Source organism: Typha angustifolia, chromosome 10 (assembly GCF_048772165.1).
Source record: "Typha angustifolia cultivar Huaian chromosome 10, ASM4877216v1, whole genome shotgun sequence".
NCBI classification, from domain to species: domain Eukaryota; kingdom Viridiplantae; phylum Streptophyta; class Magnoliopsida; order Poales; family Typhaceae; genus Typha; species Typha angustifolia.
This window is the reverse complement of record NC_133248.1, coordinates 12,503,781-12,531,324: the sequence shown is the minus strand read 5'-3', so window position 1 is coordinate 12,531,324 and position 27,544 is coordinate 12,503,781. Positions and strand designations below refer to the sequence as shown.

The window sequence follows — 27,544 nt, the reverse complement described above, 5'->3', positions numbered from 1 at the left end:
ATAGTATTTACAAAACACTACAAAAAACCCGAAGCATTTTTCATTATAGTGAATTCACTGGCACAAATACCGGAATAATTCAAATTCGTAACATATTATGATGTTAGATATTTATTTGTTTTGGAATTCAACTGTTTCAGAGAATAACAATCTGAATCAGAGATACATGGCTATGGTAATAGGGATTGCTCATTCTGAACAGGGATATAGACCTAAGAAACAATTTCTCATGGAAAACACTTCTCTTCAGAGAATTGAGAAGTTCTGGAATGCATCTAGACTGCTTGAGATCAGACCACCAAGACCAATACTGTCAGCACTTGGGTGTCTAGAGCACAGCGCCGTGTGTTCCAAGGGACCCAAAGAATCAGGCTGGGAGACAAATAAGCAAAATGACAATCATGAATTTCATGCCAGATTAATCCAAGAATTATAATGATAAGCAGAAATAGATTGAAAATGAGTGTCACTTAAGTACCGAATGGTGGCCGTCATTATGCAAATCTTTTGTGTAAGGCTTCAAATATTCTTTGGGTTCCTTATTAACATCATCATGGTTGTCAACCTGCAAATCAGAAATATCGGTCTCTGTAAAACATCATCAGGTGGTACATAAAGCCACCCCTGCAGCAAGATTATAGTTAAAAAGCAAATTTAATCTCTACTCAAGAGAGATTTGAGGAAAAGAAAATTCCTAAATATATTATTAAGAAGAAGCCAATCGCAACCTTATCATTGAGTTCCACCGAATCGGGACTGACATTCTGGGGAGATGAAAGAATAGGCACATCTTTGCATGAAGCTGGACCAGATAAGCTCGAAGTGGCATTTTGGAATGGAAATGCATGGCATGTTTCTTCAGCATCCCAAATGGATGAATTAGACATCCTCGTTGGCTGATTGATCGTTTGCTGGCGGGAAACAAAGGCGGCAATAGCAGCATCAAATGAGTCACAGTTGATAGGGATCTGATGGAGACTCAAATTCTTTTGTGAGTGTAATGGATTGCCATCGGTAGATGGTGAGGTTTCAGATAGTAGAGCTCCAAAGCTTACGTTAGATATACAGTCAATCCATGAAAGTGCTGCGGGTTTATTCTGATTATCCTATTTTCCAAAACATAAAATGGAAAAAGGAATTGAAAACAGAGTTGGGAAATTTGGATGCGAAGAATTAAAACTTTAAAGTTAGTGAGAATACCAATGCTTGTACTGATTTTTCCGTCAGCACAGGTGTTCCTACACCTCGATTGAATGATCCATCAATATTGACCTTCTCATCACAGGTAACAGGATAGTTAGGTTTGTTCTCATCACAGAGTCTCTCTTTGGCCAGTATGTCGTCCTCACTATGAAGAGATGTTAGAGGCGTCCCACAGGTCATTGGCTCAAGGTGGGAGAACCATCCATATCTTGAAAAGAAAACAGAAACATACCCCTCAGCTAACCAGCTCGAACAGATAAATAATTTTCTCATGTATAACTAAGATAACACGAATCCAAATACTATTTGGATAAAACAGTCATACCTTAAGCGAAAAATTGATGGGTTACCAACGGCAGCATGCACATCAGCTGCAGTGATATCAGAGTTTTTGGAAGTCCATCTTTTAAGTCCCAAAATATTATCCAGCCTAGCATTGTAGGGAAAGAGCATGAGCTCTCCTGTTGCGTACTTCAACCCGCCCCACTTGAGAGTTAGGTGTTTCACCACTGAGGATATTTTCTTTCGAGTACTTAAAGTCAACTCCAGGTAAGGGTTGTGTTGATCCTGTAATATAGAAAAGTTCATTATTTCTCAAGCTGCAAAGAAGCTTTGTTAATATACTGAGATTCTAACCTGTTCCAACCCTTTCTGAGTTGCTTCATCTATTGGAAACAGCTGGAGCTTAAGCTTTCCAGAAAAATGAGGAGATTGACATGGTAAAACTGTAGAATTCACAGGTGCTGTTTCATGCAATTTAGTCTTCCTGACTGAAATCTGTGAAGTTGATGGTTGAACAGGAGGAAGAAAAAGCCTTTCACTGCGATCCACATTTGCTTTTCCTGAAAAGAGAAGAGCATATTTGAAAAATTAACTACTTATTTGAAAAATTGTTACTTTGTGGAAAATTTTGTTATGCTAATATGATTCAACGCCAACTCATCAATTCTAGTTTTACGCATGGTTTTCAAATTTCAGAAGAAAGAGTATTTCGAGCTGAAAGATGCTGTGAGTTATTTGAATCCATTCTAAAATTACAAGATGTGGACAGAGTTTAAGCGAAAACAATTAAAGGAATTCTGCCAATACGATGCAATTTCAGCATTAACATTATGTGACAACATATTACCAGATCTTATGTGTCTCTGTTTGCCATGCTTCAACATCTCCGACTTACAGCAGCCCAGTTTAATCTTTGAACTTGCAGCGCTAGTTGTTTCACTCTGGTGACCAGCAGTTTTCATGACTGCTTGCTTGGACGTAAGCAACTCCTTTTCAAATAGATCACTATTTTACGCTAACTGTCAGCTTCTTTCTGGAGGAAGAAAAATGACAGTAAGTTTGAGCACAAATGTACGCAGGAAATTTAATGAAAGTTCACTGTTGTTTCTCATTATAAACATAACTACGAATAGAAACAATATGAAGAAAATTATAAACATAACTATGCAATTATCTTCTACAAAGTAATAGTCAACAACATGACAGCACATGCAGTACAAGTTCCAAGAGAAAATCTGGTTGCTGTCATTTATGCAGTTATGCTCTTTATGAAAACCAAGAATAGGTACACCAACAGATGCCTTTACACTACCTTGAAAACCTTATGAACTCCAGAAAAATCACCTCCCTAGATCTTTGTGCATAATCTAACCTCATTCTCTTCTCCAACAGCACGCATACCATCATTAATCCATTTACCAATACTTCTGCAAGATACGACTATATACTTTTCCTCTATTTGTTAAACAACCCTCAAAACACCACACTGTAATCATCTTCTCTCTAAGTTGGGCTAAATCACGAAAATCTCTCTTTCTCTCTAATCCCCTGAAACATCATGCATCAGCTGATCCATAAATAAGTCAATCTTTTTTTTTTTCTCGAAAACACTTGCAAACTTTTACTTTCTTTCAGGCAGCTTTAAATTTCTCTCTATTTTTCTCTCCTTCATGTCCGAGCACATGCTCATGCAGTAGGAATCAAGACAGAAACTAAAGTTGGATGTCTGATGGCTCAACACTTTAGCACCACCACTTAGGTGCTATCCAAGGTAATCCATTGTACACGAGACCGCACAAGGATTCCTTAATCAATTGCATCCATGGCTTCAAAATAAATGGATGTGATTGCATGTTTTCCACCATTTATATTTATTCTTAATTGACAAATTATAGGCTACACCAAAGAGAAATATTAATATGGTGTCAATTAGATAAAGATACAATATCTCATCAGATCAACAATATAATCGCAAAAGGCGATGACTTAGGTTTAACAAACAATTCATATTATGCTAAAAGCAGCCTTCCTCACGTCTAAATCCTTGCTTTCATGAACTGTGTCAGAAACCTAATAAAAAACAATAAAGAGAAAGAGGTTGAACTACATTAAAGGAGTCAATGACGGCAGACGTCATCTTCAAAATTGTTAGACTTCAAGACGCCAGAAAAATAAAATAAAGAAACAAAACAGAATGAGATAACAAGACATCAGTTTTACTGCATCAAGCAAACGAATTGATCGATCGAGCCAACGAACTGCTCGTTAGAACCCTAAATTGAAATTTAGAAGAGAAAAAGATAAAAGAAAGCCAGTACCCAAATCATCCGCCTTCGATCTACCTTTCTCCGATGAGAAAACCCTAGCTCCAACAAAAGCCCGAAATCTCGCAGTCTTCGCCCCAGAAATCCTTGAGGAAAGGGAGATCGACGCAGCAAGTTTCTTCGAGGACGCGTTGGGATTTCTTCAGCTAAATGAAAGGAAAGACGAGAAAAAAAAAATTGGGATTTTAAAGGCTTCGTTACTTCCCTTGAGAGTTGCCGCCTTTTCCCCAAGAGAATTTTAAAGCCGTATTCGAGAAATAGGAATATGGGCTCACTAGCGTATCTCGTGCCGGGATACGCTCTGTATAATATAGCTACTGGTTAGCCCCGATTCTCGAGTCCCTCTTAACGGGTCGGATTTTCTAGAGCGGATGCGTTGAACTTGTTTACGAATTCGGACTTGTGGAAATTTTCGACCCGAACCAGAAACAACTCTATTCCGTAGTATTAGTACATAAACAACTTTATAATCATTAATTGGGATATATGATACTTTTTCTCAGACAAATAATGAGATGAATGATTAGCATTTACACTCTCTTAGCCAATAGGCAAGCGACACGTATCCTGGCTGCAAAAATTTCATTCCCAGTTGTGATGCAGGCTTTGGATTGTCCCCTGAAATAAATAACTGCCTTTTTTTTTTTTTAATCTCTAACTTTCTGCTTTAATGCAATTAAATCAGATTAATGTCTCTGCAGAGTATTTGTGCCGTTCTCGTATCTAGGTTGGTTGCCCTGTTGTTACATTACATCTCTGAACAAAAGAATAATAAAACAAGAGATAAAATTACGAGCAGGTGAGGATTTGATAATCACATTTTAGAACTGGAATATAGTAGATACATATTTAGCTATAAAAAAATTGATTGCAAGCAGAAAGGGAAGAACGTCAAGAAATTAAGCTGCATTCTCACTGCTCAAAGCAATGTTTGGATTAATGTTTTAGCTGCCAACAACTGCAGTCAAACTTTACACGAGTAAGTTGAGAGAGAGGGAATAGACAGCCAAATCAGTTGCTAGGTTTTGAAGATCCTGCGAGATGGCGATGATTGCATAAGGATTCGAGTAGAGTCAATCTGTACAGGAGACGATATTTACTGAATAATGCATCCGCATCTTTTATCACCATCATGACCATATTCAGCATTCAACTCTTCCTCGTCACTGCATCATTTAAGCAGTATTAGAAACAATATCATTGACAAATAACTTGTGAAGACACGTGCCTAGTTAAAGCATCCATCTGTTCTTTTAGACATGTTAAAGTAAATCAAAGTGAAGTTTAGATCTTGAACATCTAGTTTATTGAAAGGATGAAAGACCCAAATTCAACTGAAAACCACCTTTATCTAGGTCAAATCAAACACAAGTACTAACAATATATCAAATAGTTCTACAGTATCATATCTTAGGATAAGATGTGCTTATTCGGCAAGTAGTAAGAGCATGTGAACATTTAGCCCATATGAATGCGGATACATACAGAACAATGTTTTCCAGCAAATATAAATGCAGTAGAACTTCTTGGAGGAAATGTATTGACTTCATTAAGGACCTGAGTCATTGATAGAACAATTAGAACAGAACAAGTTGTGATTAATCAAGAGCTAATGCTAACTTTTTATGTCTTCATTTTAGTAAGTAAAAAGGATTTTTGAGCTATAGAGAGAACAGGTGAATTATGTTGATTTACATTCTCCAGCAACCATACCTGAGTTCAAATTCCCTTATCTCAACAAGCTCGTTTCCACATATATCTGTCCACTGCACTTTCCTCCTCTCAGTACAAGAAGACAAATCATTCGGCTCCTCTCTTAAAGAGTTATGCGCATCAGCAGCTTGACAGGCTAATACAGAGCAGTCGGCAGATGGCTTCTTAAGGCTGCTCTTGAAAGGTATTGCCCTTTCACTCTCATTAACAACACCATTAGTTTTAAAGTCATCATTCCTTTCAGAAGCAGAAGACAAATCTGGCAAAGTTCTAGACTGCTGAATGGGGCCCCCTTTAGGAGGACATGGGCCATCTACTCCTGTAGACACGCGCCTAAAGCAAATGAAGGAAGCGCATCCACGGAAGGCTCGGTTTCTTCTTGAAGCCAGCTGAAGATCAGGGTCAACTTCTTGTTTCGTCAACTGATATTGGTTCCACGGTAATACTTTCATGTGTCCTTCTTCTTTTCTCTGTCCAAGGAGGATAATAGAAAGGCCACTCCTATATCCTGAAGCTGAAGAAGAGAAAAATCCTCCTCCTTCCACAGCCAGTAACATTTTAGCTGCTCATCCGTGTCAAAGAAAAGTAGAATCATTTTTCCTAGATATCTTGAGGATGTAGCAAGTTAGGTGTTCCATTCTGGAAGTTGCCCACCTACTCAGAAGCTAGAATGCATCAGGGAAAGCAAGGAAAAGAATATTCACTTTATATGATCTTATACAAAGATGTTGAAGTCACATTATCATTGAAATTACAATGCTCTACCCATTAAGTTAATATTAAGTACATTTATGAGTAGTATATTCATCGCTAATAATTGCTCATTAATGACAGGCAGAAAAGAAGGAAGGCTGAAGTTGACAAGAGTGCTTTGGTATTGAAATGTCAAGGAAGCTATAATTTGGCAGCTTTATATTTTGCTTCCTTAAGCTTTGTCATAATTTCTTGACCTTGCACTTTCTATATCATTTTCTATATCTCTACTATAAATATAGAAAGATTGCTAAACAATCACATACCACATTAAAGCATATTCATATAAGCCCTACTTAGAGTCTCCAAATCTAAGAAGCACAGACACGGATACGACACGATACGGACACGGGGATACGACAAATCTTAAAAAAACATGACACGATACGTTTAGGACACGGCAAAATAAATAAATAAAAGCATTATATATATTATCGATACGTTTAAAGAAATATTTTTCTAAACTTATAAAATAAATACACAAGCATGCATAAATTATTCATGAGAGAAAAACAAAACGTATATAATACTACAAAGCCAAAAATGATAATGCTAATATGTGATAATACAATTCTATATTATAATAATAAATATCTAACTACTTGAGAATAAATAACTAACTACCATTACTTAACTACAGTGAACGGCATAGGCGAATCTGTGATTTTACAATAATTTGTATTAATATTAATTTTCTTGTATGTACTAACTTGTGATTGTTGCATTATATTTCTATGGCATATGCAGGAATTTCCTAAAATCGATAATTTATGTTATCAACTTTTATAGTATATGATAAATCTTATGTCTAAAAAGTTTCTCAAGAGTGTCTAAAAATGTCTAAGGAGTGTCCGAATTTATTTTATAATTTTTTAAATATGAGATATGTCGTAGAAGTATCCGACACGTGTCCAATGAGTGTCCAACGAGTGTCGGTGTCTGACAAGTGTCGGACACGGACACGGCATACTATTTGAAGTGTTCGTGTTTTATAGCTCCAAATCTAAATAGAATTACACAAAATTCTGTGTTAAAAACTGAACCTGAAACAACTGAAAATATAGTTGAATAATGTCTTGTGTGGGATCTGAGAGGACAAAGCAACAAAGACAGAGAGCAGGCTAAGCTCGATATTACAATAAATAATGAAGATTATACAATCAAATGATTCTTGGTAATTCCTTTAATAAAATAGATATTAGTTCAAACATACAAATAGTATTTATCATAGGGATGATCCTTGGACTGAAGTATGTACTATGTAGATAGCAAGACCAACCATACAAGTAAAACAGAAGCATTCATATCGAGCAACATCACTAGCCTATTTCAGTTAAGACAAACCAACCTCCAGAACTAAGATTTAGTACAGAAGAGTTGGCAGAATATGATTGGAGCACAACTTCTATGGGTTATTTATCGCATTTATAGTTCTGTACTTTACAATTCATGGTTGGAGGCTTGGAGCTGCTTGCTATAACTCAATATTGCCAAAATTCAAGTAGATTGCCAATAATAGTTCAATATATAATCATGTACAAATTTCACTTACAGACAATGTGCCAATGATTAATATCTCTTAAACCATAAACCTCCGAATATATATATATATATATTTATTATTATTAATATTATTTTGACAAAAAGGACGCAGCCCTGTTTGTAAACCTCCTAATAGTAGAAGTAAATGATTAGAAGACAAACTGCGCTAGGCGACTTCCAAGCAAAAAATATTTATCCAATCAATTCTTACTTCATATATAACATGAAAAAATAGATCTACAGCAATTATTAAATTATAGAGAAATCTGAAAAAGAGATACAAGAAAATGACAATGTCTCACAAGTAGAAGGAGAACTACCTTCAGTCTTCAGTTTAGGAAAAAAATGGTGGGGGGAATGGGGAAGAAAGCACCCAATATATAAACATAGAAAGGTAAAGACGCTCTAGGTGAACGAAGAAACTAGATCTACTTAAGTTTCGACTTAGTAAAAAGTAAAGAACGAAGCACCAGAAAAAGCAAGAGATAATATTTAACCGATCTTCTCCACATTCACTGAAATCTCACTGTCCATCAACTTCTTAAACACTGCCAGGAACTTTTAGTACACTCCAATTTATCCGTAAAGTACGAGAATTATGCTCAGAAAGAATGATGCATCCAAATTAAACAGAACCAATTTTGTGCATCATAAATCTGAAAATAAAAAATATCAAACTAAAAAGGAGAAATCGTAAGAAGATCGAAATTTCGGCGCTAAAATTTGGAGAAGAAGTAAACTAAAAGACCAAGTTGCATTTCTCTGGGGATTAAATAATCCTAATGCCATTACCATTCCATCCTTTGCTCGCCAAAATCCTAGGGCTCTGTCTAAAGGAATCTTTGATATTTTTGATAAAATTTTGTGAAAAAAAGAAGTGATCGACGAACAAATCAAGAGGAGAAGAGATCGAACCTTGAGAAGATAAACGAATCCGTAGAGACTACATTAGGCGATCCAGAGGAGATCCCTGCGTCATCGAACAAGGCCGAGTTCTCGACGATCGACAGATCTCGCTGCTCGAAACCGGACACAATCACAAAGGCGGTAAGAGAAAATCGACGCCCTTTAGGAACAACGCGCGTCCGTACGCCGAGTAATTCCAATCAAGTGGGGTTCGTTGCTGCGGTAGGATGTTTCGCCAATAAGTTCCGCTTTATAGTAGCTTCACTATCCCAAAATAAATAGATTTCCATTTAACACCTTATATTTCAACCAATTTATGATTCAAACTTTTTTATTCGTGATATTTATAATTTGAGCCTTACATCTTTTAAAATAATAGAGAGTAATTTAATCTGTCCCTAGTCCCGACTATCCTTTCCACTGAAGATAGTCGAACGAAAGGTTCAAACCGCAAAATTACTTCTTGGGTGTTAAATACAATACAAAATTTGCAAGTTTAGACCAATCAGAAGGCTACAGCAACCAAGTAATCGAATAGCGAAACTATAAGGATAGTATTCTACAGCCGTCCGATTGTCATCGTACCGTTTGAATTGGGTGAATCCAGATGACGTGGGCCCCATGAGCTATAGGAAGGAGTGGTTACGGACGGTTGCTGGTCCTAAACCGCGGGTCCCAGACGAAAGGTGAGATGATCCGATCCACTAAGGCTAAGGCCTAAGGCGTGGTCCAGTACTGGACCCTCACCGACTCCTTTTGGGTGCCGAACACTTGATGATGGCAATGATTGTAGCATCAGATCAAAGCGGCCTTTTCGAGCATGGTGGTTATAATATTAAACAAAAGCATGGGCCAAATTGCCAAAATAAGTCTCTATCCGATTTGGTCGATTCGGATTAAATCTGGTCCGTCCAATCTAATCCATTAGATTTCTTGCGTTAGTTGAGACGTAGAGGGAATAGTTTGCACGTATAGTCATGATTTTGACTTATACTGAACCTACTGAGAGCATTTGATCGCTAGGAATCTTCATTTAGCACCCTACATATTATTATATTTTCATCCGTATCTGCCTTGCTAACTACTTGTTCTAATTTGACCAGTGCATTTGTTCAAATTTGTTCAAAGAATCAAAGTAGCAGGAATCGTTAATTTAGTTGTGAAGGATTTGGTTAACCTAACCATGCTTGGCACTTTGATGAGAACCTAAAATGAATATTATTTACACTATTACTTGTCCTAAGTGCGACAATCTATTCATCAGATTAATCTCGGCCCAACAAAAGATTCATCTGAGTACTAGGACTTTTAGTGCTGGCCCCCTTATAAGACCAACCCAGTCAGCCCATCAGATGACGGGTTTAAGGAGGATCTGTTTTAATTAACGGGTTTACCCGATAACCCACTAATAAAATCGCACTACCCAAGCGGAGCAAGAAGTAGGAAACCTCCGTGGCCTATCAACTACCAACATCCAACAACGGTGGGGACCACGGTTCCAGTCGGCAGGTAAATCGCGGCCATCCAAACATCTACAACTCTCATCGTACGGTTAAGTGTCAATGTACGATGGGCCTCACGGGGTCCACCATGAAGCCCAAGTCTCCTCCGATCCATGTCCGAATCTAAAAGACGATGCCGTAATAACGCCATAGAAATAGAAACGGACCCTCCTCTTCGTCTCCCTTGTCTGTCTCTCTTCCTTGCCCGTCGCCTTCGTTATAGAGAAGAGAGAGGAGAAGATAGAGGATACGGGTTTTAGTTATTGAGAGAAAGGGGTCGAAATCGATGACGAAGAAGAGGAAATCGGAGGCAAATCGGCTTGATGAGGTGGATCGGACGATGTACGCAACTTTCCGCGGCGCCGCCAACTCGCTCTCGCAGATGTACACGCAGGCCATGGCCCAGAAGAGGGTCGCTTTCCAGGCCGGCGAGCGACACGCTCTGGTTCACTTCGTTTACCACTTCGATCTGTTTTCCCTTTTGTGGTTTCCATTGGATAGGGTTTTCCTGTTTATAATTGAGAATTTTTTTTTATTATTGTCGGTTTATTGCTAAATTTTGGTGCGCATTTTTTGATTGCTTAGGTTGCTTAATGATTTTTTTTTTCTTTTACGCCGTATAAATATGTAGTTTTTTTGTCTTGATTTTTGTACCACTGGGTTATTATAAACCGATCGTGTGCAATAGTTTAATTTGTGGGTTTTGTGTAGCTTGCACAATGGAACGGGCGAAAGTTAGTTGTGCTTGGATATTTGATTTAATGTGAGGTAGATTTGCTGTAGTTGTTGTTAGGTGCGAACTATTACAGTGAGATTGAGGGAAGGATCAACTCTCTTTCTTTTTTCTCTTTGGGTTTTAGGCATTGCTTGTTGGAGTTTATTGCATGAAATGGGAGATTTGTTCTTGACCACATGCCTCACTAAGAGATTCGACGAATGCAGTCACATATATGTATCTATTAGTGGGGTATGTGGGCGATTTGCAATTAATCATTCATTGGTTGTTTATGCGGCATGATTGGGTTCAGTAGGTTGTTTTAATAATACTTCTATGGAACATTATATAGTGAGCCATTACCTGGGGATTATTAATTTCGGTCTATTGATCCTGTTGTTTGACTTTTTGGTGTTATAGGTTAGAGTGAACTACTAACTTGATATGTTTGTTGCAGTGAAAGTTAAATCAAATGGAATGCACTAAGCAATCTAGTTGCTATACTTGTTTTTTTTTTTTAATTCTCTTTTTTGTTTCGTGCAGGAGAAAATCTACAGGTGGATTTTAACTCAGCATGAGGAAGGTTCAAGGGTGGTTGTTCCTGATATAGTTGCTTATCTACAGGTTCGTCAATGACTTATACTTCGATTTCGAATCATGTGTTTGTGTGCTATTCTTCTTATTATGTATCTTCTAGGACATCTAATGGTGATCATTTAACTTGGTCAGATGCAGCATATTTATAGCATTTTGGTTAAATGCAACTGCATGTATGACTTACTGCTGTGGTCATCCTTTCTGTATCTCATTATGGAACTTTAGGTATTGGTCTTTTTTTTTTGTTTCTCATACATAACCCTACCCTAGTGATGATTGCCGCCAGGTCTTGAAATTGTTTGTATTTAGAAAGGTAGTAAGATTGTTACACCATCCCAACTAAACTGTGTACATCTGGATGATGGTCTGGAGTTGTGATGATCAGCCGTGACTTGTTCTTTCAATACTAAAAGTCTCCCATCTTAACATGAAGTGCATATGAGCAAGAAATGGCGAGGCGATATGAGGTATCAGTATTTGAATTGGAGTCATGACTAACTTCATGTGAGCAATTTGGAGCAACATCTTTGTGCACTGTGATCAAAACATGCAAGTTTCTGCTACGATGTAAGCACATTGCATATGTGTCCACCTATCATGTATCCAATTTATGTTCCCTTGATTTCCCATGTGCCACAACCACGTCGTCTTTTATGGATGCTAGAATATCAACCTATTCTTTGAAATATATCTTTTTTGAGCTTAAACAAATTTATTTTTCCAGAGTTCTTGCTTATGCTTGTTCCCTACCGTATTGCCAACAAAGTCTTCTTGCTAGATTATAGTACTTTCTTCGCTCTCTATGTGGATGCTCAGGTTTGTTATTCTAGCCAGTTTAGTTGCTCATATGCCACTGCTGTTGGTTGTCTTTTTATCTTTTGTTTAATATTACATACGCTCAAATCATTAATGGTATATATTCATTTTGTGGGTGGACTTTCTGAGGAGCTAGAGCTGTTAGTATTTTTATTCCTTCCTGTTGGTCTTGCAGAAGGAGATTGATTGTGGAGAGGATGGGTCAATGTCCCCACGGTCGCAATACCCACATCAGCATTCTCAATCTTTGTTGCACTCTACAAGCCCAAATATCCCAAATCCTTCTGCTTTGTTTGGACAAGTGACAACTGGAGTTGCCTCTCGGACAGGCCACATCGATCAAACAAGAAACACATCTTTTGCAAATGATCTCTCGAACCATGTACGTCATGGCCTAACTCACTGTCACCTTTCCCAGTGTGGGGAGTATAATTCAAATGGGGTTGTGCCGAATGGTAACCATGGTGCCAGCTACTCCAATCAAAGTCAGGAACCTAATTATCCTGGTCTCGGTGATTTCTCTATGGATATGCATTCAGATAGCCCCTGAATATATAGGTATCTTAGAGGTCAATGCTTGTTTACAAGCTTTTGCAAAGCTTAGTAATCTTACCTCGAATTGGTTCATGGCAACAACAGCTCCAGAACGTGGTGAAATTAATGTGCTATTCCAATTTGGTTTGCGAGGATTCAAGAAGCAGATCTCTTTGAATTTTAGGTGTTTTTAATTTTTTTAATTTTTTTGGATTATTGAACCATTTCAATATGTTGAACTTGTTAGCTTATATAGGTGGTGATGGTCGAAGAATGCCTAGTGTGTCTAGTGCAATCAACTTTTGTTCTTTGCCGATAATCTGTAAATGTTGCAATTGTTGTATGCATTACTCCAGTAAAGGCTGTTTATCCGTGATTGCTCATTACTTTGGGTACAACATCTGTTCATTCATGGCATGGATTATGGAATATATGCGATGGCATTTGTTTGATTATATGGGTAAAGGTGTATTATCTAAGAATTAGAAGAGTCCAATTTTCGTTCTTTTATTTTCTTGGGATTGTACTAAGGAGCCTCGAGCTTTCACTTTCATTCACTTATTGAAGACTGTCTAATACACTAAATAAAAGGAGAAGTACGATGAAGTTTTTGACACAACCCTCACATTTGGTTGCAACAACGAACAACGCTATAATGGAGATAAGATATCCAAGTCCTATGGCATAAACAAAATACAATATGATGAACAACCCAAATGAAAAATCCTTAATCTAAAACAGGAACAGAGAAGATACTCTGGTAGTGGCCACCTCCACCCATAAAACAGCCTAACGTCAACCTGTCACCGGAGCACCGAACACCCCCATCGACGACGCCATGACAACCGCCACTTTCCACGGTTAAGACAAGTGAGAGACCGGTGAGGGAGCCCCTCCTAACCCCTATACCATCTTCCGAATCCACTCCGACAGGGGTAAAAGTCAAGCAAGGCCAAGGAACAGGTTAGAAAGTAGAGAGAGGGAGACAGGAAAAGAGTGCGGAGGAAAAGAAATGATCGACGTCGGGAGAGATAAAATGCAATTAGAGGAGGAAGGTGAAGGAAAAAGTAGTCTCTCCGAATAGAATCAATTTATTTTGTCCTCGTTCATTGCATCTGAGTACTGGCGCAATTTAAAATTGGCCTTTGGGAATTGATAGTTCTGAGAGGTTTCATCCGCATACACCATTATTTCGAGTGGACAGACAAATTGTGAATCTGCATATATTCCATATTCGAAGTTCACGTTCTTAGTATTCCCTGTTATTGGAATTCAATTCCGCGAATATATTTATTTTGCATCTATGGGGCTATCGAATAGCTATGCAGTACCTTAGGATAGTACGTTCTTCTACAGTTCGAGAGAAGCATGAGAAACCAAAAGCTTATGATGTTAGAATCATATTGTAATGGGTCAAGAACCTCAAAAAAAAAAAGGCAAAAAAATGAACCTCAAAGAAATGCACTGTTAACACTACCAATTTGTGGGCAAAAAGATACATTATAGCTTCTCATCAGATTGCAAAACGAGTCAGGATCTAAAATCCACCTGGAACTAAGTAATATGATTAACAGATACATAAGAATAAATGCGAGGGTGAAATGTATTCCATTGCCCAGGATCATTCAATGATGAAAATAACGTGCTATTTATCTACAATGAAAAAACGTGGTCCTGCTTCTTGGCTTACCGTCTTCAAGAACTAAGCTGAGAACTTATAACAACAAATAGTTTGCAAGTTTCGCAGATGCTAACAAGGCTAACAAATGCCTCAGAGATTAGAAACCTACTGTCGCTGAATTACAGCACCACCTTTTGCATGCATCTGTTCCATAGATCCCTGAAAAGATCTCAACATGGTACAGGGCAACCTAATTCCTTGGCAGCAGCACTAAGGAAAGCGAGAGTCAGACCAGTAGCACGCCTGCTGTGAGCTTCCCATTTTATGCATTTCTCAACATCTGCATGCCAGTTAATGAGGCTCACAGCTAAGCATTGGTAAGACGGATCAAAAATGCGTTGCCTATCGCCATGCATAAAATTATTGGACTTGATTGGGCTGCTCTGCATGATATCACGAAGAACTGATGTGCTGAGAGCACGGACATGGGCACTCGGATGAGACAAGCAACGGATTGTAGCCGATAGACGACACTGCATAAATTATGTATTTCCCTTCATAGTCAGATACAAGTTTCATACCTATACATGAACAGTGAGTAGAAAATAAGTGAGAAAACATGCCTTCAGAAGATTTGAAAGGCCATCAACAACTGATAGTCCTGTTTCTCCCCATTCTACCATGAGATGAACTGCTCTAGCTGTTACTTCCAATAGCTGCTCACATTTATACAGAAGGCACTCAGAAATAGGAAATTTAAAGCACATAGTTAGTAAGCAAATAATATAGGTACAAATGTATAGTACACAATACACAAGGTTCGACAGAATATCGAAATAATGCCTAAAGTAAAATCAACTTGTGGTTTTTATTAGTTTCAGCTCTAACGTGACTAATATAATATTCCGTTTCCAATTCAAATGAGTTGAAATCTTAGTAGGTTGTATGTAACTGTTCAGTAATCGGTCATAAAGATGTTACCTCTAACTGTGGCAAAGTGCACGCTTCGCCATCCACAAGCATTCCATCTGTTGCACGAAGAAGAAGATCTGACGCACTTGCAAGAATTATCAGTGCTTCTGGGCTGTCATGATTTCTCAGAAGTTCCACAATCAACTTTACAATCCTCTGGTTGACTCTCCACATTCCTTGGCCTTGCTCATCATCCCTCGCAATCCAGGGCTGTAGATCTTTTTCGGCCTGTCCAAGAACACAAGGGTCCAAAACAGTGACTGAAAAAACGGGCAAATTTGAAACATAGTAGTACAAGCAATAGGCCTTAATACAATAGAACTAAGCAATTATCTTGAAATGTATAAGTAAAGCAATTTAGCAACGGATAAGAAAGAAGAGTAAGACGAAATTTGGACCTGTAGAACAATAGCAGTTGATGCTTTTGCTGGTGAAGCTGAAACAACATCACAAAGAGCATCTACCACCTACACATAGTGACCAAATTGATTAGCCCCACAAATCTGTCAAATGCTAAAGCAAGTCAGCCATTAGAGGATAAAAGCATTCAGACTGCCATGCCACCATAGTATCATCATGGGTATATATAATCTAACTTTATTTAAATTCTAAAGTGTAAGCTTATAGTTCATACTTGTAAACCAAGAAAGTATTATGGATGACAATGAAAGCAATTCATTTATAGCCCAAAAAATATGGTGCTTCATCAATTGAGTGCTAAGAGCTTGTTAAATAGATTGCTGTGGAAAGAGTAAGTGCAAGTTGCCCAGCAAAGTCTAGAAATCATTGTGCATCATAATCACACTTGCAATCGTTTTTAAGACTTCTTTAGGCATTGAGTACACCTCAAGATGCATAAAACCTTATCCCAAGATGAAAAAAGTGGAGTACTTTCTCTCTCCAACTTGGGATTGGTTTCCACAATCCCAAAGCATATCCCAAGCCTAGAAAGGTGTTGAAAAGTTTGTTGTGCAACTCTCTCTCTCTTTCTAGATGGAGAAGAGTCTATAATTACACATCAGTATAGGCTGAGGAAGTCCAAGGACATAAACATCATAAAATGCAGAATGAAATATGACTAAAGCTGGGTGAAGAAAGTGAAAAACAAAATAACTGAGGACTACAGTTTTCAGGAAAGTGACTGTACCTTCCTCCAACCTTGATGAGCAGATGTACTTTCTGCACACATCTGTGTTTCTGGTGCTGCAATTAGCTTACGCCACAATAATGAAACAACGGAGAAACATAACTCCTGTTTCTCTGCAAGTACAGATCTTAGAAGAGTTTGAGATCGACAGTTATACCCCATGTTCCGATCCATTGTAAGAAAATTTGCCAAATCTGATGCATCCAATGGCAAACTTCCAATTACTTTCCCTGATGTACCTACAATATCATCATTTAGTAAAACCCCTTTCTCATACTTCAAGAATGTTCCTGAACAACCATCCTTCGGATGTGAGGTTGAAGCATCCTCCTGTTCAACAATGCCACTCTTATCGGAACTCGTTTTTATTAACTGATCTTCCTTCTTTATGGGTGCAAGAACTAAGTGTGCTTCAATGGGCTCAGCCTTGTTAACTATGGAGGCAACTGTTTTACCATGTATGTCAATCAGGTGATAAAGTGATGATGCCCTTGTGGAAATCTCGGCATCCCACTTACACCGCATCAGCACTGAGAGCGCATTCATGCAAGCCTTTGATCGTCCAAATAACTCAGACACATGAGCAGCAACCATAGCTGCAGCGACTATCTCATTTGAACTATAATTCCATGATGTACCAACAGATGATGGCTTCAGCGAGAAAAGAGCTTCCAGAATACCAAGTATTCTGCGCGTATGACAAATTGCAGAACTAATACTGTTATGTAACTCGCTAACAACTCCATTGGTTTTTCCATTTCGGGAAAACTTCCCAGAATTTTTAGAATCTAAATGTGTACCATTTCTCGAAATTAAAGGAAATAACTGCAGTTCACAAGCCAAAGCACATACAGCAGCTAGAACATAAGAATCAAACATTGCGACAGGTCCTTGTTTTTTCTTGCTTCTATTTCTCATAGATGACTTTCCGTTGATTAATTGTGAGTCCTCAACAACTTCATCAGAAGAATTCTTATCATTACCAGTTGGTCTTTTGCTCCCACCAGGCAAAGCTTCATGACTGACGCAAACAGTTAAAACCACAAACAGCAATCGGGAGGCAAGGTCCATTGATGCGCAAGATTCCAGAAATAGTGAATGGATCATTGTATGAAGCTCAGCAACTGCAATATTCTTAGTTGTAGACCACATACTGCCATGCGCTTTTAATTTTCTGGATTGTTCAACTGAGGTCTCTATCGGAAAGGTCCTCTTCAGTATAGCTTCCACTGTAGCCACAAAGATCCTCATAAGGCATGCTTCTGATGGACTTCCACGAGGAAGATACTCCAAGACTTTCAGAAGTGGTAAGTACAAGCTCCATGACAAAGTAGGAGGCTGTAGTGGGGTAGCAACTACAATTTCAGGTAAATCAACAGCTGAGGAACTCAGAGGCAACAGTCCATATGCAGCTTCCCATATGGTACACATTCTCCACTCAACATCTGGGCCATGAGCGCATAACATCGATGCTATTCCTTGGGCAGTAGCCTCAATAGTTGCTTCAGAAGCAGGAGCTTCCAACTGGTCAAATTTTCATCACCAGTGATAGACATTAAATCGAAGAAATACTAATGATGAGATCAATTACAAAAATGAGAGAAGGACAAAGGAAATGTTAAGAATTAAGATCCAAATTGTCATGACTTACCTGCTTTTTATATGATGATATGTAGCCACCTAATGGTTCATGCTGGACTTCAACTCCTTCAGCATGCCTTAATGGAGGAAAAAGCAAAGTAGGCTGTGATAATATGCGAAAAAGTAAAGCAGCGGCAGCATCTGCAGCAATACCGGCTCTCATGGACATTGCGGTGCCAATTGCACGTAAAAAGTGCAAATGCATCCAATTTCTTGGAAGCTAGAAAAGAAAATAATGTCAGAAGTCATATGCTGTCCATTATGCTCCAAAATCCATTATCTTCTCAAAATATAACACTTTAACTGTTTCTCGTGCTAAAATGTAAAGGATATCTGCCAAAAGCTTTTGGATAAATTGAACCTTACGAGAAAAACAAAATAACTAGGAAATGTTGTGGAAGTACCATGTGCCTGATAATGCTTTAAAACTACAAACAATATAAAGATTTTGTTATATACTTGCTGACACACGAAAAAAATTATTATGTGGAACACTCAAAAATCTAAAACAATGATCAGTGCTCGCTATAAATGTAGCTTAACCTTTTAACAAACAAATCCTGACAAAATACATGTCAAGTAAATATTATTATGTTGCATCATTGATCACATAAAATAGTCACAAGTTGGATGATTGTGAAAATATGACCTCAAGCGCATTTGTGATTTGATAACTTTACTATGAAGCAAAAGTCCAGAAACAGATGGTCTATTATTAATGGCATCAAGAGACAAGCAAATACCGCATTATATTTAAACAAAACAACCGTGTAGTCATGAAATGTATCTGAACATAATTTTCATACCCTCATGCCCGATGCATAATCTTCAGCTGCTCTGAGGAGTTCAACAAGTTGCACAGCAGCATCAAGTGCATCTGGGGCCCATGATGGTGGTGCTTCAAGAAGTCCAAGGAGAAGCCTCAGTGTTGCACTCGGAGTAGCAATTGCATAGTACCTGACAAAAAAAAGAACAGATATAAATGGTATGTCCTTGACAATATAAATAAGAAGCTAATATCAGTATACTACCTATGAAATAAGCGAGCATATGGCTCAAGCGGAGGCAAGCCGGCTACTAAGTGCTCATCTAATGGAGTAGTTGGGGGAGGAAGCAGAAGTGCAGGAACAGCAGCTGCAGTTAAATTTGCAGTTTCATAACGTGCTACTTCCTCATCACAAACACTCAATATGACACCAGCTCCATTTGCAACAGCCCATCTAGGTGTGGAGGGCATAAGTTGGGGATGTTTTCCAGATCCTCGACTTGAAGCTAACATCACAAATTCACAAGAAATTACCAGTCAGAAGAATTAAAGCCAGATAAGGTTATTAATAACATGAAAGAAATAGGAAGAGTCCAAACATATAATTTCCTCCTCTTCTTCAGATCAAATCTGACAAAATGATCACAAAAAGAGTCATCTAGCTGACATAAATGTAGGAACTTTAATCAGTTTTCTTTCATATTATATGTCCGTTACCTTCTAAATAGAAGTCATGCTAGCTAGCTATCTATCATTAGTACATTTGTCATACTTGTCTAGACCATGATCTATAATTTCAAGACATGATTATAAATTCATAACCAGTCATTCAAGTAAACAGCAAATTTGATCCATCCAGTTAAAGTGGCCCATCTGTGCTGTCCAGGACAGTAGACCAGCAGCAGAACATCCTTTGTAAATATCAACTACTTAGAGGTAAATGTTCGCTGCTATAATAGGCTAGTTTAGTGAAGGAGTAGACATGTGAATGCTCCCGATTCTTGCTCTTCCACAACATAAATAATCAAATAAGGGAACAAACGAATCTATTTTGACCTAAGAAACAAAGAAAAACATCAAAAATAAAAATGATATAAAAGGGATATCAAGTCTAATTTGATTGTCCTCTTCTCCTGAACCAAGATGGAGCTAACTATGATTATACCCACTAAGTTCTAGAGACAAGGTTTTGCATGTACTTCCAACTGACCTTGCCTTTTAAGAACAATATATTTAGCTATCATATATTTTGCTTTTGAATATTACACTCGAAGATTAACAAGTTCTTCCCCTCCTCTGACAAACTTAAAATCCCACAAATTATAGCTTTAGTTTTCTATTACACTAATTTGATGGTTAAAAAACTTCATGAAGTAGAAGTAAGAATTAATGTTTCAGAAAAGACAACTGATTCGAAGTTGAGCAACATTCCTACCAATGAAACTTCAAATAAGTTAAAAGATATTTACTGGAGTTCACTAACCAGTTGTTGGAGGCTTCAATTCTCCACCAGCTGCATATTTGCCCATGACCCCACCACACCTGTTTAAGGATGCAAGCATAATGATCTGGTAAGTAAAGCATCCTCAGCATTAGAATTTTTTTTTTCATGGATAGCAGCAGGTAAAGAAATGGCAATAACTAAATGAATTGGAGGCAATTTCATAAGTTCTGTAATTAGTAATTACATGTCGTAAATATGATGTTTGAAGCCCTGGATATACAACAAAAAGGAAAATGTATAGTGAGGCAAAATAAAATAGTTTTGCCTTCTAGACAAACAGGAATTTCCAAACATAGTATGCCTATATTAATCAAGAAGGTTATAAATGCAAGATAGCATGCACCAGAACAATAACGATTATGTCAATTACATACCATCGAAAATAGTCGCTTCTAATACCCAAAGGTGCAGAAAGCAATATATCTGTAATCCAAGGAGATAGAGGCCGCAGTGGCTTTCGGTCGAGTTCATTCGGTAGAGAATTGCTAGCTTTTATCTCCTTGGAGTCACTTGTGGTGGCATGATCACCGCTGCTGCTCCTTTCCACTTCACTATGCTGAAGCTCAACCTTGTATATTGGCCGGTTGTAGTGAGTTAACACCCGTAAAATTTCTCCACATGCCAAAGCCCACTGTTCTGAGTAGTCTTTCTGTGATTAGGATTATTAACTATTATGACGATTTTCAAGTACAGTGATAATGTGATAATAACAAATGTAACATATGCTATTGGTTTTGCATCTTACAGCCTCACCCATATATATCATAAAGTTAATTGAAGACTAGCCCAGATATTAGAGCTCCTTACCTCAGCAGTTTGGCTAACTAGAGATATGAAAGAACTGAATGGAGGATCACTTTTATCATAACTTAGTGAGCCATCAATTATTCGTGAAAGAATTGGATGGAGAACAGCATGGCCATGCTCAGGATGATGAAGGACAAAAATTGCTGGATATCAAGGAAATATTGAAGGTAAGCAAATTGTATATAACAAACCAAGTTGATGAAAATATATCATATATGACATGGAGTAAATTCGGTTACCCAAAACTTCATCCACCAAGCGCTTTTCTTTAGACGGATAACAGCTCTGAATTAGCTGCAAAATTTTATCCAATCAGCAAGTTAGAGAATAAATCATTTAATCCTTTATCTTTCATTCACATTTATACTTTCGACACTGCAAAGGGATGGTGTGCTTATGATTTATTCTTCTTACACAATAAGTTTTAACATGTTATGAAAATAGAAAACCACATACCTGAGCTACATCTTCTGGGAACTGCTCTGAGGTGAACTGACCAAAGTATTCCACATACGCCATAATTTGTGCCTTTAAAAATGACCAAAAGCATATTATTTCAATTATGAATATTTAAAAATAATAGAAAATACTTGCTTAGAAGAGTATTTGATGTTCCTAAAATAAGATGTCCATATTACTGGTTACATTTAATGCCAACTCAGAGTTACAAGGAAACAGTTGTATTGTAAAAATTCAACTACTAGTACATGCTAGCCATGAATTCAAGTTAATGACAAGTTTTATTTAACATCACCTACACAGATTTCAGAAGACAATAACATAGAGCAAAAAGAACTAGAATAGCTTGCTGATACATCTATGAACCACTTCCCTGATGTTTCTACGTCAGCAAAAAGATTTACATAAGTGGGGAATTTGAATGTATGAAATTAGCAACCCAAAATATGTCATAATTTGTTTAAGTAATAAGAAAAAGCTGACCATTTTAAGTCTTGATAACAAGACAATAAACCATAACAGAAGTGGAGTTGTTATTTATGAGCATCCTGTTGGCCAGCATAAAAGCACACAACTTAACTTCTTCTCACATTAATGGCGTAGTTACCTAATATTTTCATTTTTGACTGATAAACTTCAGAAGTTATGTACAACTAGTTTAAAGAAACTGTTTCACTTGACAGATTAAGGTTCTTCCCAGGATAATTATTAATATGCAAAGCTCAGACCTAAAAATCTGCTAGAGATTCTTTTTTTTTTTAACTCAGCGTGTAACTAAGAAACCTTATGCTATAAAGTAAAGAGAAACTGAAAAAACAAAAACAGAAAAAAGAAACCAGGCAACATCGTATCAGTATAAATGAAAGTGAAAATTTTAAAGAATGTTAGGAAGAAATCAGGAACCCTTCAAATACCTGTCTCTGTTGTTCATCTTGTGGCGGCGGCCAAAACAAGGACGAGAACTGGAGACCATCGATCCACTTCTCACATGAAGCAGACATATCAAGTCCTTCAACGGAGCTCTTCTCGACAACCCCCGATAACCAACCCAAGCAACAGAATTTGTTCAACTACTAAGAACCAAAACACCTGTAACTAATACTGCATCCTAAGAACCATTGAGCCCAGACATCTATCTTACCCACCGAATCCTATTCTGCATATCAGCTGTATGTCTTAAATCCGGTAATCCTCAAATAACCAACTCTCTTCAAATATAAAATAAATTACTCCTTTGTTTAAACCCCCGCAAAGCGTTCAAATTCCATGACGCCTCTAAGAATCATCACGTCGGTTCCGACCACATCAAATTTCGAGATCTCTGCATCCGAAAACATAACATAAAGAAAACAGAAGAAAAAAAGTAAAAATTAAATAGACAGATATACTGAGAAGTATCAAGAGTGAGTTATCAAAAAACCAGATTGCTCCACTCCTGGAACATCTGAGAGTAAAAACAAAGAAAGCAAGAGATATGCAGCAGTAAATTGAAGCTCCAGCTAAACGGGGAAAAAAAATCAAGGAACACCCCCCCCAAAAAAAAAAAAAAAAAAGAGAAAAATTACCTCGATCTCTCTTCAAGCCAGGGTGTAGGATTTTTAGAGCTCCTTCTTAGTTTGAAGCGGAGTTAGGAGAGATGTGGAATGGGAAGACGAGCGAGGGGAGGGAGGAGAGAGAGAAAAATTAGATTTTTTTTAGCTGGAAGAGACTTTTATTTTTGGGTGGAGAGCAAACAAGATACTTAGCCGATCCGTTTTGGAGGCTAGGCTTTGCCCTCCTGATCGCCCCTCGCTGACGTGGCATTGATATTTTCGCGGATCCTCCCTCTCATGACATGCCTCATGCCCACTTCCATCCCTTCCACATACATGACATCCCCTCCACATACATCCACCCTCCACGTAAAAGTTTCGACGGGATACAATGTCCGAAACACCCTCATCCGTTGGATGGGCTGGATTACTGATCGGACGGTGTACCAACTAGTGGGGTGACACGTAGCAACTAGTTCTATGTTGGCTTCGTCACGTGGGGGGGCGCAAGTGGACAAGTAGCCGGTGTAATGGATAGACTAGAGAGGACTCTGGACGCAATAGAGGTTGGATGCCGTGCAACACCGGTGGGCCATCCAATTATACAATTTTTTTTTTTTTTTTGTTTCCCAAAACCAAAAAAAAAAAAAAAGGTTTTATAATTATTATATTTCTTTTTTCTCTTTTCTTTTTTAGAATAAATGTTGGGAAATATCATACGACATACTACTGACTCTGCTACCAAAATAGACACAAGATTCAAGTTTATCGATTGAAAACATCATCCTTGATATTGATCTGTATATTTGGATGAGCATGCCTATGCCTACTTGTAGCCAAATGAAATTTTTGGGTGAGATTAGACTCGCAAGTTAGGTACACCATGTAATGTAATAGATACTCTTTGTTACCACAACTGGGTCCACAATGTGCTTTGCAAGTTGCATCATCTTTTATGGTGAATCAATACAAATGCACATCTCAAAGTCCACTTCACATGCCAAACAACCCCCCCATTAGAAAGTTCTAGAAATTAGCAGTTGCATATAGTTGGTGTGAACCATTTAACACTACATCCCCATATATCCTAGGATTAAAAAGGTGCAAACTATATTCTATCCGGCTGGGTCACACCAAACTACTTCTAGTACAGTTTGGTAGGTACCTTTTCTTATGACTAAAGAGGTCATAAAATTAACTCTAATCATAAATAATTATTATGGAGAAAAACTGTTTAGTGGTTTGATGTTTTAGCTTAACGGCTCAATTTGATTGATAGTTTGGCAGTACGGTTGGTTTGGAAAATAACTTGACAGTGCGACAGCTTGGAATGAGTCTCAACAGCTTGGAGCAAGTCTCGACGGTATTTAATTCGAAGCAATTGTTTGACAGCGCACATAACTTAAAGCTTATACTAGACAACTTATTATATTAACTAAAGTTTAGTGAAACTTAAGTGCAGTATATTTAGGAAATGTTAGTCTTTTGTCCGACTTATATATAGCCTTTAGACTCATGAATGATTAAAAAAAAAATTATAGCTAGACTCCCTTCAACCAACTCTTTGTAAAATTAATAGATATATTTCCTACGATTAAGAAAAGCCTAACGTTGAGTATCTTTATATTTAGGAAGAGGTTAACTCTTCATTTAGCTTATATTTAATCATTCAATAATAATTAGAATGATAAAAAGAACACGTAGTTAGATTGTCCCACAAAGCAAAAGCCAATCAAGTACTAGAACTAACAAAAGGACATTATTTTTTTGAGTCCCATGGGAAATTAAGCTAATGAACCGGACAAACTGATCTGCATTCAAAGGGAGAACATATGCCATCAGATCAGTGATATCAGGTGCTAAGGAATCTTAAATCATGCAGTCAAAAGCCACACTCTAGATACCAAACTTTTTATTAAGAACTTTTAGAACGTCGTAAATATTTACTATCTCCTAAAAAAAATTCTAACTTATTTGATCAAATGTGCTACAAAAATATAAATAAATTGCAACCAAAAAAAAAAAAAGTACGAAGGTGCAAGATACAACGATGATATGGTGTGATAATGTAATATATTGTTAAATCTTATACCTAAAAAGGGCTGGCTTCATATAAATTATTTAGTCTGTTTGCATTTGACCTTCATTCCGTAAGTAAGATCATCCACGGCAACATAACAACCTCAAACAACGCTATCACACAATTCAATTGAGAATTTAGATCTTCCACGTCATTTTAGATAATGGCTGCCATTTGTATTTGTTACAAAGAAAATTGATATGGATAATAGGCATCACACTTTTATATATACATAATTATTTTTTATTTATTTTGTTGCAAAATTTTAACTGTCTCAAACTATTTAATATATTTCACTCGTATTAACAAAATTATTAAATTTTTTTTTAAAACAAAAGTAACGGTCCCTAGATGATCTATAATTGACTTACATGACAATCGCATGATATTTTTAACCAAGAAAAAGAAAATCTAACAAATAACTATTACAAAAAAAAGCTAATTAAGGTTTTAAAAAGTATTACCATAAGTTGTAATTTGCTACGTCAGGCTAGAAGACCCCTCTCAGAAAACCGAGAATCAATTGTAATTTTCTATGTTACCCAAGAGGTTAGAGTAAGTATTATAAATGCACCAATCTGTTGTCACTCTCAATATAAATACATCTTATATTCGCTCCATTTTGAGGTCCAGGAATATACCATTCCATTCTTAGTAGAAGAACCGCTGCCCAACTTCCAATCATGATCAAAGTACCCTCCCATCCATATTAAACGGCTCAGAAGAGTCCGATGCCCAAAGTTGTGGCCAACCAGTCCAGTAAAAAACAATCAAAAGAAAGAAAAAGAGAAAAAGGAGGACCACCGCTTGGAATATCGAAAAGCTATACATTCATCAACCTACTTTAGAAAAGTTAGTAAGTATCTTTTTATATTGTTAAAGACTTATATAGTTTGACTATAATTTTAAATAATTATTATAAAATAAATTATAGTGTAAAATAATTTTAAGAAACAGTTTAACAGCGTAATAACTTTATAGTAAAATAGTTTAATATATTAACTAAAATTTAGGGTGACATAACGTCTGGTTAATGCTTAGTTCAACGTGAATCGTGAAAAAAGGAGGAGAAAAACTTTAGTGCCAGATATGGGGCAGCTGCCGGAACAATCTTGGTCCTACGATTAGGATACCGACACGTGGTAGAACTGGGTGGCTGGGATGGCCCGGGCAGGGCGTATCTAGTGGAGGATATTTATCTAGTGGAAATTAAAAACGAGAAAAGGGTAAAATACCAGTAATGCCAGTGAGACGTGGATGGCGAAGCCAATGAGGGTCCAGCAAAGGATATATCTAAGCTCGGCCCAGATCTCGGGCGGACCTTTACGTGGCGCGACGCGGTGCAAGGAATATATCTCGCCATCGCTGTCGTGATGGGCTCATGTGGCGGGCCCCGCATAATGATGTCATGCATGGGCATGGAGATGGGGGGGGGCATCGTATGGAATATGGATGGTTTGTGGGGACCACGCGAGGCGCGGGTGCGCCACGGTAGGGTCAACGGCGGTCGGCGGGCGGGGTAGTGGGAACGAGTATATTACGGTGCTGCCCTTCAACGGCGGAATAAGAAAATATCAGAACAATTAAGAATGTCAGAAGACGAAAAAATATCCTATCAGACAAAAAGTTTATTACTAACACATTGAGGTCCATACTACTGTAATAACTGAAGAGTAATTTATTTTAATACTAACCATTTGTATCTATTTCTATTTCCTCTTTACTTCATCTAATATTTTATATTTACTAACAATATAAATATTATTATTTAAGTGAGATACAAGATATTATTAACAAATTACTCACAACATATGGCTGCCGAGTATAACCCACTAAATAAAACTTTCAAACAGTTTTTTAGTTTGAGTTTCTTCGTATGTATTGTCGTGTGTATGTATTTCAAACTCTATTTACATTTTCTTAAGTGAACCGTTCCGATGCCCCTAATCCCATCCAAATAAGGTCTAAAACCTATGGGTGAAATATTATTTTGTTCATTTTTTGACTTAATTTATTTATATAATTTAATCTTTCATCAACTATATAATTTATACAACTTAAATAAATATAATTTTGTCAACGAACTTGCTAATATAAAAATATCCCTATGACAACTCATTTTAGAACT

At 37.4% G+C, this 27,544-nt stretch overlaps 4 protein-coding genes across 5 annotated transcripts; 1 reads left to right on the top strand and 3 right to left on the bottom strand.

Annotated features, from left to right (window-relative positions):
* Nucleotides 1–18: 18 nt before the first annotated feature.
* Nucleotides 19–4,074, bottom strand: LOC140767979 (TSL-kinase interacting protein 1-like). Of its 2 annotated transcripts, none has more exons than XM_073108046.1 (8): nucleotides 3,804–4,074; nucleotides 2,333–2,518; nucleotides 1,840–2,045; nucleotides 1,529–1,770; nucleotides 1,201–1,411; nucleotides 729–1,106; nucleotides 479–565; nucleotides 19–372 (listed from the first exon to the last, which is right to left on the bottom strand). In XM_073108046.1, the coding sequence occupies exons 2-8, from the start codon at nucleotides 2,445–2,447 to the stop codon at nucleotides 247–249; spliced, it is 1,365 nt and encodes a 454-aa protein (XP_072964147.1). In that variant the 5' UTR covers nucleotides 2,448–2,518; nucleotides 3,804–4,074; the 3' UTR covers nucleotides 19–246. The 2 variants fall into 2 exon arrangements, with proteins under 2 accessions (XP_072964147.1, XP_072964148.1); XM_073108047.1 differs by having other exon boundaries at nucleotides 3,828–4,074.
* A 626-nt stretch (nucleotides 4,075–4,700) lies between these two features.
* On the bottom strand, nucleotides 4,701–8,941 carry LOC140769255 (uncharacterized). Its single transcript, XM_073109916.1, has 3 exons — nucleotides 8,733–8,941; nucleotides 5,523–6,176; nucleotides 4,701–4,975 (listed from the first exon to the last, which is right to left on the bottom strand). Exons 2-3 carry the CDS (start codon nucleotides 6,077–6,079, stop codon nucleotides 4,906–4,908), a joined length of 627 nt encoding a protein of 208 aa, XP_072966017.1. The 5' UTR covers nucleotides 6,080–6,176; nucleotides 8,733–8,941; the 3' UTR covers nucleotides 4,701–4,905.
* A 1,436-nt stretch (nucleotides 8,942–10,377) lies between these two features.
* Nucleotides 10,378–13,270, top strand: LOC140769157 (uncharacterized). Its single transcript, XM_073109753.1, has 3 exons — nucleotides 10,378–10,670; nucleotides 11,484–11,564; nucleotides 12,529–13,270. The coding sequence occupies exons 1-3, from the start codon at nucleotides 10,512–10,514 to the stop codon at nucleotides 12,901–12,903; spliced, it is 615 nt and encodes a 204-aa protein (XP_072965854.1). The 5' UTR covers nucleotides 10,378–10,511; the 3' UTR covers nucleotides 12,904–13,270.
* A 1,206-nt stretch (nucleotides 13,271–14,476) lies between these two features.
* LOC140768484 (protein GIGANTEA) lies at nucleotides 14,477–23,533 on the bottom strand. The gene is made up of 15 exons (XM_073108767.1): nucleotides 23,370–23,533; nucleotides 22,719–23,125; nucleotides 21,802–21,873; nucleotides 21,585–21,639; nucleotides 21,346–21,488; nucleotides 20,913–21,187; nucleotides 20,518–20,576; nucleotides 19,300–19,540; nucleotides 19,075–19,225; nucleotides 18,279–18,488; nucleotides 16,628–18,151; nucleotides 15,879–15,947; nucleotides 15,490–15,708; nucleotides 15,132–15,224; nucleotides 14,477–15,041 (listed from the first exon to the last, which is right to left on the bottom strand). The coding sequence occupies exons 2-15, from the start codon at nucleotides 22,803–22,805 to the stop codon at nucleotides 14,739–14,741; spliced, it is 3,501 nt and encodes a 1,166-aa protein (XP_072964868.1). The 5' UTR covers nucleotides 22,806–23,125; nucleotides 23,370–23,533; the 3' UTR covers nucleotides 14,477–14,738.
* Nucleotides 23,534–27,544: the final 4,011 nt, after the last annotated feature.

Excerpts from the sequence above, each read along its gene's own strand:
- LOC140769255 (XM_073109916.1), bottom strand. The coding sequence starts at position 6,079 with ATGTTACTGGCTGTGGAAGGAGGAGGATTTTTCTCTTCTTCAGCTTCA. Across the intron at positions 4,976-5,522 it reads ATAAGGGAATTTGAACTCAG|TGACGAGGAAGAGTTGAATG; the intron begins GTATGGTTGCTG and ends TAAATGATGCAG.
- LOC140768484 (XM_073108767.1), bottom strand. The coding sequence starts at position 22,805 with ATGTCTGCTTCATGTGAGAAGTGGATCGATGGTCTCCAGTTCTCGTCC. Across the intron at positions 20,577-20,912 it reads AGAAGCGACTATTTTCGATG|GTGTGGTGGGGTCATGGGCA; the intron begins GTATGTAATTGA and ends ATCCTTAAACAG. Across the intron at positions 19,226-19,299 it reads TATGCTCGCTTATTTCATAG|GTACTATGCAATTGCTACTC; the intron begins GTAGTATACTGA and ends TTTTTTTGTCAG.
- LOC140767979 (XM_073108046.1), bottom strand. The coding sequence starts at position 2,447 with ATGAAAACTGCTGGTCACCAGAGTGAAACAACTAGCGCTGCAAGTTCA. Across the intron at positions 1,412-1,528 it reads CCATCAATTTTTCGCTTAAG|ATATGGATGGTTCTCCCACC; the intron begins GTATGACTGTTT and ends TTTCTTTTCAAG. Across the intron at positions 1,107-1,200 it reads AAAAATCAGTACAAGCATTG|GATAATCAGAATAAACCCGC; the intron begins GTATTCTCACTA and ends TTTGGAAAATAG.
- LOC140769157 (XM_073109753.1), top strand. The coding sequence starts at position 10,512 with ATGACGAAGAAGAGGAAATCGGAGGCAAATCGGCTTGATGAGGTGGAT. Across the intron at positions 10,671-11,483 it reads CCGGCGAGCGACACGCTCTG|GAGAAAATCTACAGGTGGAT; the intron begins GTTCACTTCGTT and ends TGTTTCGTGCAG. Across the intron at positions 11,565-12,528 it reads ATATAGTTGCTTATCTACAG|AAGGAGATTGATTGTGGAGA; the intron begins GTTCGTCAATGA and ends TTGGTCTTGCAG.